This window comes from Ascidiella aspersa, chromosome 8 (genome assembly GCF_963924565.1).
Source record: "Ascidiella aspersa chromosome 8, kaAscAspe10.2, whole genome shotgun sequence".
Taxonomy (NCBI): domain Eukaryota; kingdom Metazoa; phylum Chordata; class Ascidiacea; order Phlebobranchia; family Ascidiidae; genus Ascidiella; species Ascidiella aspersa.
Window position 1 is genome coordinate 3234689 of NC_139454.1, and position 12197 is coordinate 3246885.

General features: G+C 37.6%; 1 protein-coding gene across 1 annotated transcript; it reads right to left on the reverse strand.

Moving 5' to 3' along the window:
* Positions 1-1041: 1041 nt before the first annotated feature.
* On the reverse strand, positions 1042-5308 carry LOC146135179 (uncharacterized). Its single transcript, XM_083395730.1, has 2 exons — positions 4966-5308; positions 1042-2887 (listed from the first exon to the last, which is right to left on the reverse strand). Exons 1-2 carry the CDS (start codon positions 5264-5266, stop codon positions 2661-2663), a joined length of 528 nt encoding a protein of 175 aa, XP_083251856.1. The 5' UTR covers positions 5267-5308; the 3' UTR covers positions 1042-2660.
* Positions 5309-12197: the final 6889 nt, after the last annotated feature.

A 12197-nucleotide genomic window follows, 5' to 3' on the forward strand; every position in this document is an offset into this window, starting at 1 on the left:
CATGGCAGTCAAATTACATGATATTTATTTGCCGTGTACTAAGGGCGATTTTTATGTTGTGTTATCTTGTTTTTCAGAAAGCGTGCCGCGAAAATTTTGTGATTTTTGCAGGTATGCCGTAACGGTACCAAGATTTCAGTTGGATTTTTGTGCCGATACTAAACGATAACCTCAGGCTTCCTAGAAATACTTGTTTTAGACGTCGCGTGATGACGTAATTTTGTGACGCCATCTCTAAAAATTTTAACGCGTTTCGGAAAGAAAATTATTTATGAACCGGTTTTGGGTCAAATTTTGTCCGAACCGTAACCGAACCTGAACCGGGTTTTGCAAGATTTTAAGGAGCCGAACCGGAACTGAACCGACTATTTTAAAAGTACTTGAACCTTAACCGAACCCGAACCTGTAAATAAAAGCGGCTCCTGCATGACGTCACAACTTCTATTTTACAAAGTCGAGTTACGCCATGTTCGAAATTTTATGAAAAATATATGAATATTGAATAAATAAAACGTAGATTTTTTAATTTTTAGATATTTCAATAATGAGTTACTGTTTTTTAATACGTAACGTAACTTAGATTAAATGACTTACAATTCAAACATTATTCTCTACATTTATCGACCCACATTTTGAGATTTAACGCAAATTATATTGTATCTGAACCGGAACTTTATGAACCGGTTTTGAAATAACGATGGTCGAACCGGAGCTGAACCGGAACTTTTAAATTGCTCAAAACCGAAACCGGAACTGAACCGGATTTCGAAATAATCTTTGTACCCGAACCGAACCTGAACCGGAAAAGTCAAACGGTTCGACTCCCTGCTTTAGAATGTCATCAAAACTTAATATTGAACCGCATTTGACAACGTTTCAACTGTACTTTATCTTCAATGTGTTGTGTGCCGGATAAATGGCCCGGCGAGTGGGATCTGGCTATCCGTCCGTAGTTTGGTGACTTTGTTAAACAACAAACAGCGCAAAGTCGCACAAAAAGGTATAAAATAGAGACTGCAGACAAATACGATGTTCCGCTGCATTTAATGACAACTTAGTTTATTTACACGTAATGCTGCAATGATGTGTAAAGTAATGTGTTCGCTAAGAACGCCGCATACTTTTAGAAAGATAACTGTAATAATGAATGAAAAAAGAAACGATTCAACAAAAACAGTGAAGTAAATAAGAAAAAAATATATGACAAAAAATACTTGTTTGCTATATTAAAAAGTTACGGTACTTTTTTGTCTTGTCCAACGTTTCGTGTACCTATACAGGACGTTTCGTCTGCCTATACATGCCTTTATGAAGTGCATATTGGTAGCCGACACGTTGGGTAAAACAAATATCGTAAAGTTTTTTAAGTATATTATGCCTGGTAGCAACGTCATATCAACGTATTTTTTGTGTCTCGGTTATTTCATAACTCTTAAAACACTTTTTAAACCGTATTGCACAGTTAAGTACATCTCACAAATGAATTATAAGAAATATAAACAGTATACACAAAAAGTATACACAAATAAGAAAAAATAATATTTTGTTTCAAATCCAAACGGCACTGTGTTTAATCCAATGCCATTCAGAACAAAAAAAAGTTTTCAACGCAAATGGATCACAGTTTTGAGTTTGCGGTACGAATGGTAAACATCCGGATTTCAGTTTTGCGTTGCAGTTTGTTTGTTACAAACACAGCAGAGCACAAAACGGTTTTAGTACATCCTTCCACTGGGTTTAAAGTAGAATGGAAAACCGTAGGCGACAATAATTTAGGCTACAGCAGAGGTTGAGATTCTATTTATATTATAGAGTAGGTTGGATATTGCTCATTCAGTTGAATCTGCAGCTTTTAGCGTACAAACTTTACTCATTTTTTGGAAAGTATGATTTGAATAACACAAAAGTCATTGGAGTAATACGGCTTGCTTTAATGCAGGGGTTCTTAAACTGGGGTCCATGGACCCCTTGGGGGTCCGTAAATTAGTTTTAGAGGGTCCATGAAGGCCAAATTGGAATATTAGTGTATATTTAAAAAGTAATCATTTTTTCAAAGAAAGCAGTTTAATTAAAAACCAAAGGGTTTTGCACTGACTGTATTAAAATTTCATTTCACTTTCACAGTTTTTAGAACGAAATCAACAGATTTATGAAGTTTATTTGTAATGTGACGTCAATTTATGACGTCATTTTTGAAAATTTTTGCCTATCGCGGTCCACGCGAAGCCAAAAAAAATTGCAGGGGTCCACTGTAAAAAACGTTTAATAACCCCTGCTTTAATAAATTAGGAGCAAATTTAGTTAAAGTGGGATATTAAACCTCAATACTTAAAAGAACTTGCTATTCGTATCGTTCTTGGACTTGCCAAGTCGAATATGGCTTAAAATGATTTAATCCAATGCCTTGGTTTTGAAATTGACTTACTATTTGTTTGAAATGACTTGACTTGAACTTAAGGTATTTGCAAATGCCTTGAGCAAGGCTTAAGTCATTTTGAAAGACTCGTTTAAAACAAAAAGAATTGCGATACAAAAAACGAACGAAAAACTGCTAAAATGTAGGGAAATGCTGTTTCCACACCCAATTGATATACAGTGTCGAAAAACACCCGAACCCGATCGTGCAAAGTTCCCGAGGTCGAGGCTTCGACGCCCGCCGCCTACTTTCCGTCGGTCAGCGCCTTAAGCACAGTGTTTAGTGCGATCATGTTGTCGTCTTTGTCAACAAACTCGTCCTCGAAGTTTTCGTCGACGAATTTACGCACGTTCCTTACGTGCGTGGCCAGGTACTGGCACTGGGTGGCGCTAAACGTCTTGGAACGCAACTCGATGGTTCCTGCGCGACCCTTGGGTGGCCTGGGCGGCGGAAGTTCAAGAACGTCGGTGGCTGAAAAGAAAAAATATCTTGGATAGTAATGAGAATATCAAAGCCCATACAAAAGTATAGGTGTCATTTGGAACATTTCGAATAAAGCTTTATTCATTAAATTTAAAATGAACAAAGAGTTATAAGAAACTTTCAAGAACAAGACGTATTTAAAATTTTCATTCTACGTCTAACTACAAACCCAGCCATTAGCTTAAGATTTATTCGAATTTCGAAACGTTCAAAATGCTACTTACTTCTCTGTGGTCTCTAATATTCTGAATCGCAACGCTAAAGCTTTTAAAAGTAACATTTTATGTTGTGTTATGGAGCATAATGGCTTAAGGTTATACTAAAAACGTAATAAGAAAATTAAAGCCCAAACAGAAGTAAGCATCATTTTGAACGTTACGAATATCTCTTTGTTTATTTTCGACATAGTGACTATGTTGAAAATGAATAAAGATTAATTCCAATTCGAGGGCTCTGAAGTCTTAATAAAACCACAAATTCAAGTTTAAACTGGACAACAGTAAAATAAATATAGGGTTGTGGCCCCTTGAGTATAGTTACAAAAGTAGGCTATATATTGAGCGACCCTTGGGCAAATTTACGAGAAGATTTCTGTCCTTCAAAACACTGCCTGTATTAATATTTGTGTGACACAGTTAAGTCAACAAATAACTGTTTGAAAATCTGAACACAGCAGTTTTCGAAAGCTTTCGGTCGCTATATATTCGAGTATACTAGAAAGCCATAGTCACACATGTGCTTGATTTATGCAGCTTGCACTTCACGTTTATGATCCTTGTTGACAGAGGTTTTTGTTTACCCAGTCAAACACATTTGCTCGCTTGTTAGTGATTTACGGCTTGTCTAACACGTGCTGGTGCAAGTTGCAATGGAAACCTGCCGTACGACCCAAATTAGAACAACATCAAGGTCGGAATAAAGCACGGTTCAGAATAAGACCAAAATAGAACTAATACTTATAGTCGCAATAACGTATAAATCGGAATGAGCCCTAAAATCGTCAGAATTACTCTTAAATGGCCGAAAAAAGGCCTGTATAATATTTTACCTTACCCTAAACCCCAACTTCATCTCAACTCCCAAAATAGCTTAAATCCGAATATAATTTCAAACCCCCATTACCCGTCCCTAACCCCAAACAGGAGCAAACAACCCGGTGCCAAAACAGCGGAGCACAAACGGCCAGGGACGCCGGAGACGCGGGCGGGCGGGCAAGGGGGGCAAGGGGTGACAAAAGTGCCCTTTTCATGAAAAATGATATATTGCTTTCACAACGTTAAATATTATGCGACGGAAATCATAAAGCAGTGTTGTACACGCATTTTTTTTTACTTGGCTCAAGCCGAGTACTAAAAGTTTCTTAAATTTTCTATTGTTTAAGAGAACAAAAAAAAAACAAATGGACCAGGGAGTGCTGGTGAAAAAGGGTACAATTCTTAATAAACGTTTTTTGTATGCATAAGAAACCGCTATACCAGTGAAATTTAGGGTAAGCCTAAATTACAATGGATTCACTTGCTCTCTTGTTTAACTTAAAAATAGAAAAATTAGAAAATTCAAGTAACTTTTACTAGTCCACAGGGCCGACAGGAGTAGGGCTTGAGCTACGGAAAAATGCAAAAAAAATCGTAAAATGACATGGTTGACATTTGTTAAAACATTTTGGTACCATTCTAGCCAATCTAGAGGGCGTGGCCGCATAAATTTTACGAGTACCGATACTACCACTTGACATCGGGTATAGGCTCTGATCCGATATTATCGTACGAGTACCGATACTACCACTTGGTATCGGGTATCGGCTCCGATCCGATATTATCGGACGAGTACCGATACTACCACTTTGCATCGGGTATCGGCTCTGATCCGATATTATCGTACGAGTACCTATACCACTTGGCATCGGGTATCGGCGCCGATTCGATATTATCGGACAAGTATCGATACTACTACTTGGCATCAGGTATCGGCGCCGATCCGATTATTGTCAGAAATCCCTAATTACAACGAAGTTTCGGAAAATCGAATCACGAGCATTCAGTCAAAAAAGATCTTCGAAAAGTTACCTTTTTTAATCACTGGCTCCACCGTACCCCCCGAGCTGGGTTTAGGGGGCCTGGGTGGGTGATAGAGGGTACAGATGTGCTTGTCGATGTTTCGAACGTGGGTGAGAATCTCGTCCAGCTTCTGGCTGGTGTCGAGATCGGTCACACAACCCTGGGAACTTGAATCGGGGAAACTTCGAATCTCCTCATAGAAGCAAGAATCATTGTCGGGGTCTTTGACCTTGACCGGCGTCGGCGGCGCGTTGTTGAACTTTGGTGACCTCGGCTGATTGCGCACTTGTCCGGGGTTATAGTAGGTCATTTTTTGTTTGATACAATTTTATAATGTCGCTTCTACCACTACAAAAAGCGTCTTTGAAAGAAAGAAATAAGTCGTTAAGAGTGATATATTTAGCTTGCGTATATGTAAGTTGAAAAGTGGTAAATATGGGATATAACAAGCATGCAATCAGCACTTGTCTTTGTAAAGCATGTCGGATGCTTTATGGTCATAGTGGACTATTATTGGCATTGGAAAACCTGTAAATGCATTTTTACTTGTAAACTCAATTCCATTTACAGCGCAAATCTTTGTACAAGGCATTTTTGCAATAAATGAATAGGTAATTTTTGGACTTTTGCAACCCTTAAGTTTAAAACGCAAAATAAAGAAAACATACAGCTTCAGCAATTTCTCCGTTGATTTAGGCTTAAATAAACTGTATTAACCAAGCTATCCAGTGTTTAACCTATACAAGACATCCCACAATGCAAACCCAAGGAATTAGGCTTTCGTTTCAAAAAGAAAAAAGCTGAAGGAAAACATCGGTTTCAGTCAGCGCACAATTACAGGCCTTGTTTGAAGTTATATGTTATATAGTAGTTTTTTGCCCCTGACAAAGCATTAAAACTGCACAATTACTAACAGTGCTTCTGAAATGGTTGTACAGTAGGCAGGCGCGGATCTACGATTTTGTTTGGGGGATAGGAGAATTTGTTTAGGGTGACGTAACGTATGTCATATCGTGACTGCACAATCTACGTCAAAACGTGACGTCACAAAGTTACACGTAGACGTGACGTCATAAAAGGAAACCTTTAGGACACCACACATTTCGTTTATTTTTCCAACTTTTGATTGAAGAGGTGTTAGTTTTAATACAAACCTACATTACAAACATGTTATCGATTAGTGCGAAGCGAAAAAACGCATTTGTATCATTTAAGGTGCCCAAACTTTTATTTTCGATGGTGCGATGAGACGCATCGTGACTTTCGCCCAAGCGGGAAGTTAAAATGACTAAATTTCAATTTAGCATCGCGTCAACCGGACGTCCATGTCAAAACCCAAGTCGAACTTAAAATTGCAATTATCATAATACGGAAAGAAAACCTTTTTATGTAACTGCGCTTTTCTTAGCGATCATCTTTTTTGATTAAATTGTTTTATGCCGAAAGGTAAAACTGACACTTTTAAGTACATTTCGCCATTTACTATAAATTTCACCTAGAAATGTAAGATGTCGTTTTCGCATCACAACTTCCTAGTTAATTATTTCTTGCCTGTAAAACTTTTCAATTTTATTGCCCTAAAAAATTTGAAAAACACTTTTTCCGGGCAGACAAACAGCAAGTCATCAAAGGTGGATAAATCACTTCTTTTCGCTAACCGTTCACATGTAACTTTATACTAAATATTCGCTTTCTTTTCTTAACCAGCTAATCCAGTTAACGGCACAAATATAACATCCTAACTCGCAACCATTATTCTGACATATTTAGACGTCAGTCTGTTTTAAGATGCCAAGAGAAACAACAATAAACACATCAAGAACGCGTAAAGGCATACGATGTAAACTTTGTTGAACGACTGAAGGCAGACTCTAGATAGCTTTATAACTGCAATCATAACTCACAATGCATCATTTTACTTCCGCGAGGAACTGTGATGAGCTTATGACTGCATGGAGGCTCGTTTAAAGGCTAGAAGAAAGGTCAACAAGCAAAAACTATGACGTGTCGTCGTGAGGTTACCAGTTGAAATCAGTGCCCCTCTTTCAAACACGATAAACCATAGTCAACCGTGGCGGGCATTAAGTAAATTTGACCGGGGCAAAACGAAACAGGATTGCGACTACGAGCTCAGTTGCCTGCTAACGCTTAATCTGCCCACTTGCCTGTCTCACCGCGGTAAACGCATTGACACACACACGAGGTACGCGCCGTTGGCAAGTAAGCACACAGTCATACACCTTTTCGAATACTCAGCGGTAGTCAGCCTAAAACTGCCTTTTCGATGCGCAATGGTGACCCTGCACCATTACCAGGGCCAGCATGGACCTTCACAATTTTCAGAGATTATATTACAAAGTTACGTCAGAACGTAACGACACAAAGTCATGTTTACCCGTGAACATAATTTAGAAGTTTTTTTTTGCATTTTTAACGTTTCAAATATCTCTTTATTCATTTTCTGACGTTCAAAGAATGCTATCGAATTTTATTTGGGCTTTGATATTCTCACAACGTCTTACTACAACCTCCAACCATTATGATCCATCATTTAGAAATATTTGAATATTCTATTAACCGATTTCTGTTGCGTCCGGTCATGCCATGAACATTACGCAAAGCACTACGTTTTTCAACCACACAAGTGATGCAATTTTCTTAGCTGTTTGGCTATTTGGTGGTTTCATAGGCTAAAAAGCCAGGTGTGTCAAACTTAAACATGCCGGCGTGCAAATTTTATCTTATAACATCTTCCCGTGCCAAAGTTTCGTAACCAAACCAATTTTTTTAATCCTAAAAACGCTTTTTTAAATGTCCGTCTGTGAGCTATTGTAACTTCACACCAAGCAATGTTATATTATCAGATGTAATTGTTAGATGTCGTAATTGCCGCGATTGTTTTATATTGTGAACAAACAATGGCAATTGGCTGTGTAGCAAATTTAGTATTTTTTGACGATTGACTGAATAACAAATAGTGTTTTTTGGGGGGCTTGCGTGCCATTTTTTATTAGGTCGCGCGCCACATTTGGCACGCGTGCTGCTTGTTGGACACCCCTGGGCTAAGCTGTTAGTTGGTCAAGTGCAAAACACCCAAAACATATTAAAATTTTCCACCCAAGTACGTCTCGACAAAAATTATTTGTCAATTTAAGAGTATTAATTTAAGTTATGTTAACTATAGTTTTTATTTTTATTTGTTTAACACAAGAAACGTACGGCTATGCAATTTAATCATCGTTTTAAGTCAGTGGTTCCCAACCTTTTGTGGCTTGCCGTACCCTACAAAAATTACAAATAGATCGCGACATCCAGACTAGTAGTTTCGCGAGGTGGTTTACTGTGACGTAACAATAAACGAAATTTAAAGAGCACACATTAACTGGCATAAGTTTTCAAAACGTAATAAGAATATCTAAGCCCATACAGAAGTAGATATCATTTTGGACGTTTCGAATTACTCTTTATTCATAACTCTTTCATGAATAAAGAGTTATTAGAAACATCCAAAATGCAACCCATTTCTGTATATTCTTATTACGTCTTACTGCAACCTCCAACCATTATTACGTCTTACTGCAACCTCCAACCGACGCGTGAAAGCAAAACTTAAAATCCGAACTAACTTAAAATATCTCTCGGCACTCTTAAGCTTTTCGAAAATGTCATTCAAGGTTGCCGGGGCACCTCGTTTGGGAATCAATGTTTTAAGTAAACACCCAACTTGCTTTCCTGCTGCAATAGCTGTTAGCGTTTGTTAGGTTTGTGTCGCGGTGTTGGTTGCTGGGAAATTAAATTCAGTAAACGCAACTGCCTCAATTGCCACTTGCTTGTGTACTTTCATAGCCGTGACTTTTGCACTTCGCTCAATTCTTTCTGCACGCTGCTAAACCCGTTGTGTCAATATTGCAGTGTTGTAATGACTTAGGCCAATGTGAATTTAAGTCACTGTTCCAAATGACCTGACTTGACCTTACTTTAGTCATTCGGGCAAAATAACTCGACTTGTTTTTAGTATTTTGGACAAAAACTTGACTTCACTAAGTGACAAATAACTTTTTTAGACAAATGATTTTTTTTAAATTACATAATTTATCCTTATTTTCAAATGAACAAGAACCTACTTGTCCTAATTTCTTATATTTAGTTCGCTTACAATATGTTCTTTGAAAAGAATTGGGTCGACAAAGCTTCGCTGTTATGCATACGCTTTAGTTGAAGGCGGTCGCGAAAAAAGGTTGAGAAACACTGTTTTGTAGCATAATCATGATTCAGCCGTATTTCAAATTAAACCTGTCGTAAATTTGAGAGATAATATTTGCTCAGTGATCTACCTATGTTAACTTAACAATGCTGTACGGTTTAAATTGGAAGAGCTAAAAGTTCTCGACTGCAAAGAGCTACTACACAAATGAATACATCTGGCTTAAATATTGTCTCTCTTGCTCTACCTGGCGGAATTCCATATAAGGATTCCGACCTGTGAACTATCACGCAGCTAACTGCGTCTTTTTAGTTGCGTTTACTGTAAAAGATTCGTGGAGCGTTATGCGTTTTTATAATACTAGTAGGGCACTATTGTAACCTTTTGAATCAACCAAGGCCACCATGAACAAAGAAGATTCGTGGCCTCCGGTGTAGTCATCGCTGTAGCTGACTGATAAACGCCGCATTGTCCGAAGGCGCTTTGCACCGGATAACTCCTTCGCGCCACAGTGCCCACAGATTATCGTAAATATCAGCAACATGCATTACTCTACTTTTTCGCAGGATACATAAACTGGACAACGTATTCTGGTTTTAATTAATTATCGTGCTGAGGACATGCGATATTACAGACGAAACGACAGTATACTTTCGTTTACACTTTACACCACGGAAGCCATTTTTATCTATTGTTAAATGTTGCCTGGTACAGATTTATTTGTTTTGATATTTTTTTTTTCGATATTATTATTACCAACACAAAAGGGCTCTACCCTTCTTATTTCCTACGCGTATATCATTGAAGTTGGGTTAAAATCAACGCAATTTTCAAAAGCTTTCCGGAAAATAGACTTTTCCTAACTACTTAGTATTACTAAAAAACTTTGACAAAGCTGCTGTAAAGTTATTTTGATGACCCTATTGCTAGAACGTCCATTTGAACGTTTTAAGCCTGGCCTATTTTTTCATTTTTTGAACAAGAAAAAATAACAAACGAACGTTTAAAAAACTGTGCTATATCTTGTTTTCGAGTATAACACATTTCGAGATACTTAGTTGTTTCATTTTTGTGGCATTTGGGTCAAAATCATAGCGAGTTTTAATAACTTAACAATGCTGTTAAATGAATTTCGTGACCTCAAATATAGTACGCCCAGCTGGGCTCTTTTAAGCGTGGTCTATTTCAATACTTTACGGAACTCCGTTCGAAGTTGAAGGGATGTAATTTGGATCTTCGCTTATTATTTTCTATGCAAATATCCCGCTGGGCAACACGCCGCCGCGACGCTTTGTCGTAGGGGTAACCACCGCCCGCATTACGAGGCCTGTATCAATCAGCGTCGGCGACGCATCGTCTCGTGGAGGAAATTCAGATCAGCATAGTTTATTTGAAATTGAGTTTTTTGTTTGCTCGATTGTAACGCCACGACCTGAAGTCAATATTCGGCTGTAGTTAAGTTATGTTTACGGGTAAAGAAGTGGAAAAGGTGTTTATGTTTTAAAATAATATTTTTGTGGTAGCCTACACTGTTTTTTAGCCTAAAAACAAGACAAATAAAATAACTTTTCGGACTATAGATTTTTTTTAAATATTCAGTATTACTGAAGAAAATCGTAGTCGACAATGCTGTAAAGTCATTTTGGTGACCTCGTAGCTAAAAACGCCCAGCTGGACGATTTAAGCGCGGTCTGTTTTAACAATTAAAAAAACTGCCTTTTACAGGGAAAAGCAACGACAGTTTCAACACCTTAAAATAGATTTGTATAATTGTTTTAGCATCGTAAGAATCAGGCTTAAAAAATGACAACACAGATTTAAAAAGCAGACGCAATAACTAGTTTTCGAGTATAACACATTTGGAGATGAGTTGTTTTTTTGGGTTAAAATCGTAGCGATTTTAAAAACTATCCGGGCAACAGATTTTTCTTAACTATTTAGTAATACTAGAAAAAAATCGTGGTCGTCATTTGCTGTAAAGTTATTTTCATGGCTTTATCGCTCGAATGCCCAGCTGGACGATTTAAGCATGGCCTAATTTGCAACTTTTCTTTACAGCGTTTCACAAGGTAAAAGCAACCAAAAGCTAGCTAGCAAAATATATCTAACATATTATTTCAACGCCAAAATAAACTCATTTAGGAATAATTTTTTTCCAAAAATTTTTTACCTTAGTCTTAAGACTGGTCTATATTTCTTAAATTTTGAAAAAAAATTAATATTAAAAAAGAAATAAAGCAACGGCGGTTAAATCAAAAATTGCCGACTACGAAGTACTGCAAATAGCTTTTTGATTTATTCCGTCATAGAAGGTAGAGTTGAGGGGCAGCCAAGGAGACCAAATAAAGTTAGGTGAGGTCGCAAACGAGAGACATAGCGGTCTCCACGATAAGAGTAGATACCGAGCATATAATTATAAGCAGACACAAGAAGAAGGCGATATATTGAATACCACAGAAATATGTTTGCGCAGATAATGTTACCGCTAGGTAGAGGTAGAGTCGCTACACAGTACACATGCTTCAATTTCGAAAAAGGTTAACTTGCGATAGGATTTCCAACCTCAGGTGTTATGCACATATGTACACTTTAAAATTTAGCGCTCAACACATGAGATCTTGGCTTGAAGTTACAGGAAATGCAGACTGGGTGTGCCTAAACCTTAATTGCACATTGTACATCTGAAACATTTCCATATCTCAATGAAAAAATTGAACAAGCGGAGTGCATTTGACATGCATTTCATTTTGGAATACAGCTGGAAAATATGGCAGATCTCAATAAGACCGGGTGATACTAATTTACGGAATGAGGAATGGTCGGAACGCTCACTAATTTAAGTGTTACCCCGTTAAAACAATTATTAAACCAACACACAATATTTGGGTTAGGGTGATGGTTAGCGTTTGGGTGAAGGTGGGTCAAGTGTTATTATATTTAATAATAATACTGTGAGCGTTCCGACCATTCATCATTCCATAAATTAGTGTTACCCATTGCGATAGGGTTTTCAACCTCAGGTGTTATACACATCTGT

Excerpts from the sequence above, each read along its gene's own strand:
- LOC146135179 (XM_083395730.1), bottom strand. The coding sequence starts at position 5,266 with ATGACCTACTATAACCCCGGACAAGTGCGCAATCAGCCGAGGTCACCA. Across the intron at positions 2,888-4,965 it reads GGAGCCAGTGATTAAAAAAG|CCACCGACGTTCTTGAACTT; the intron begins GTAACTTTTCGA and ends TTTTCTTTTCAG.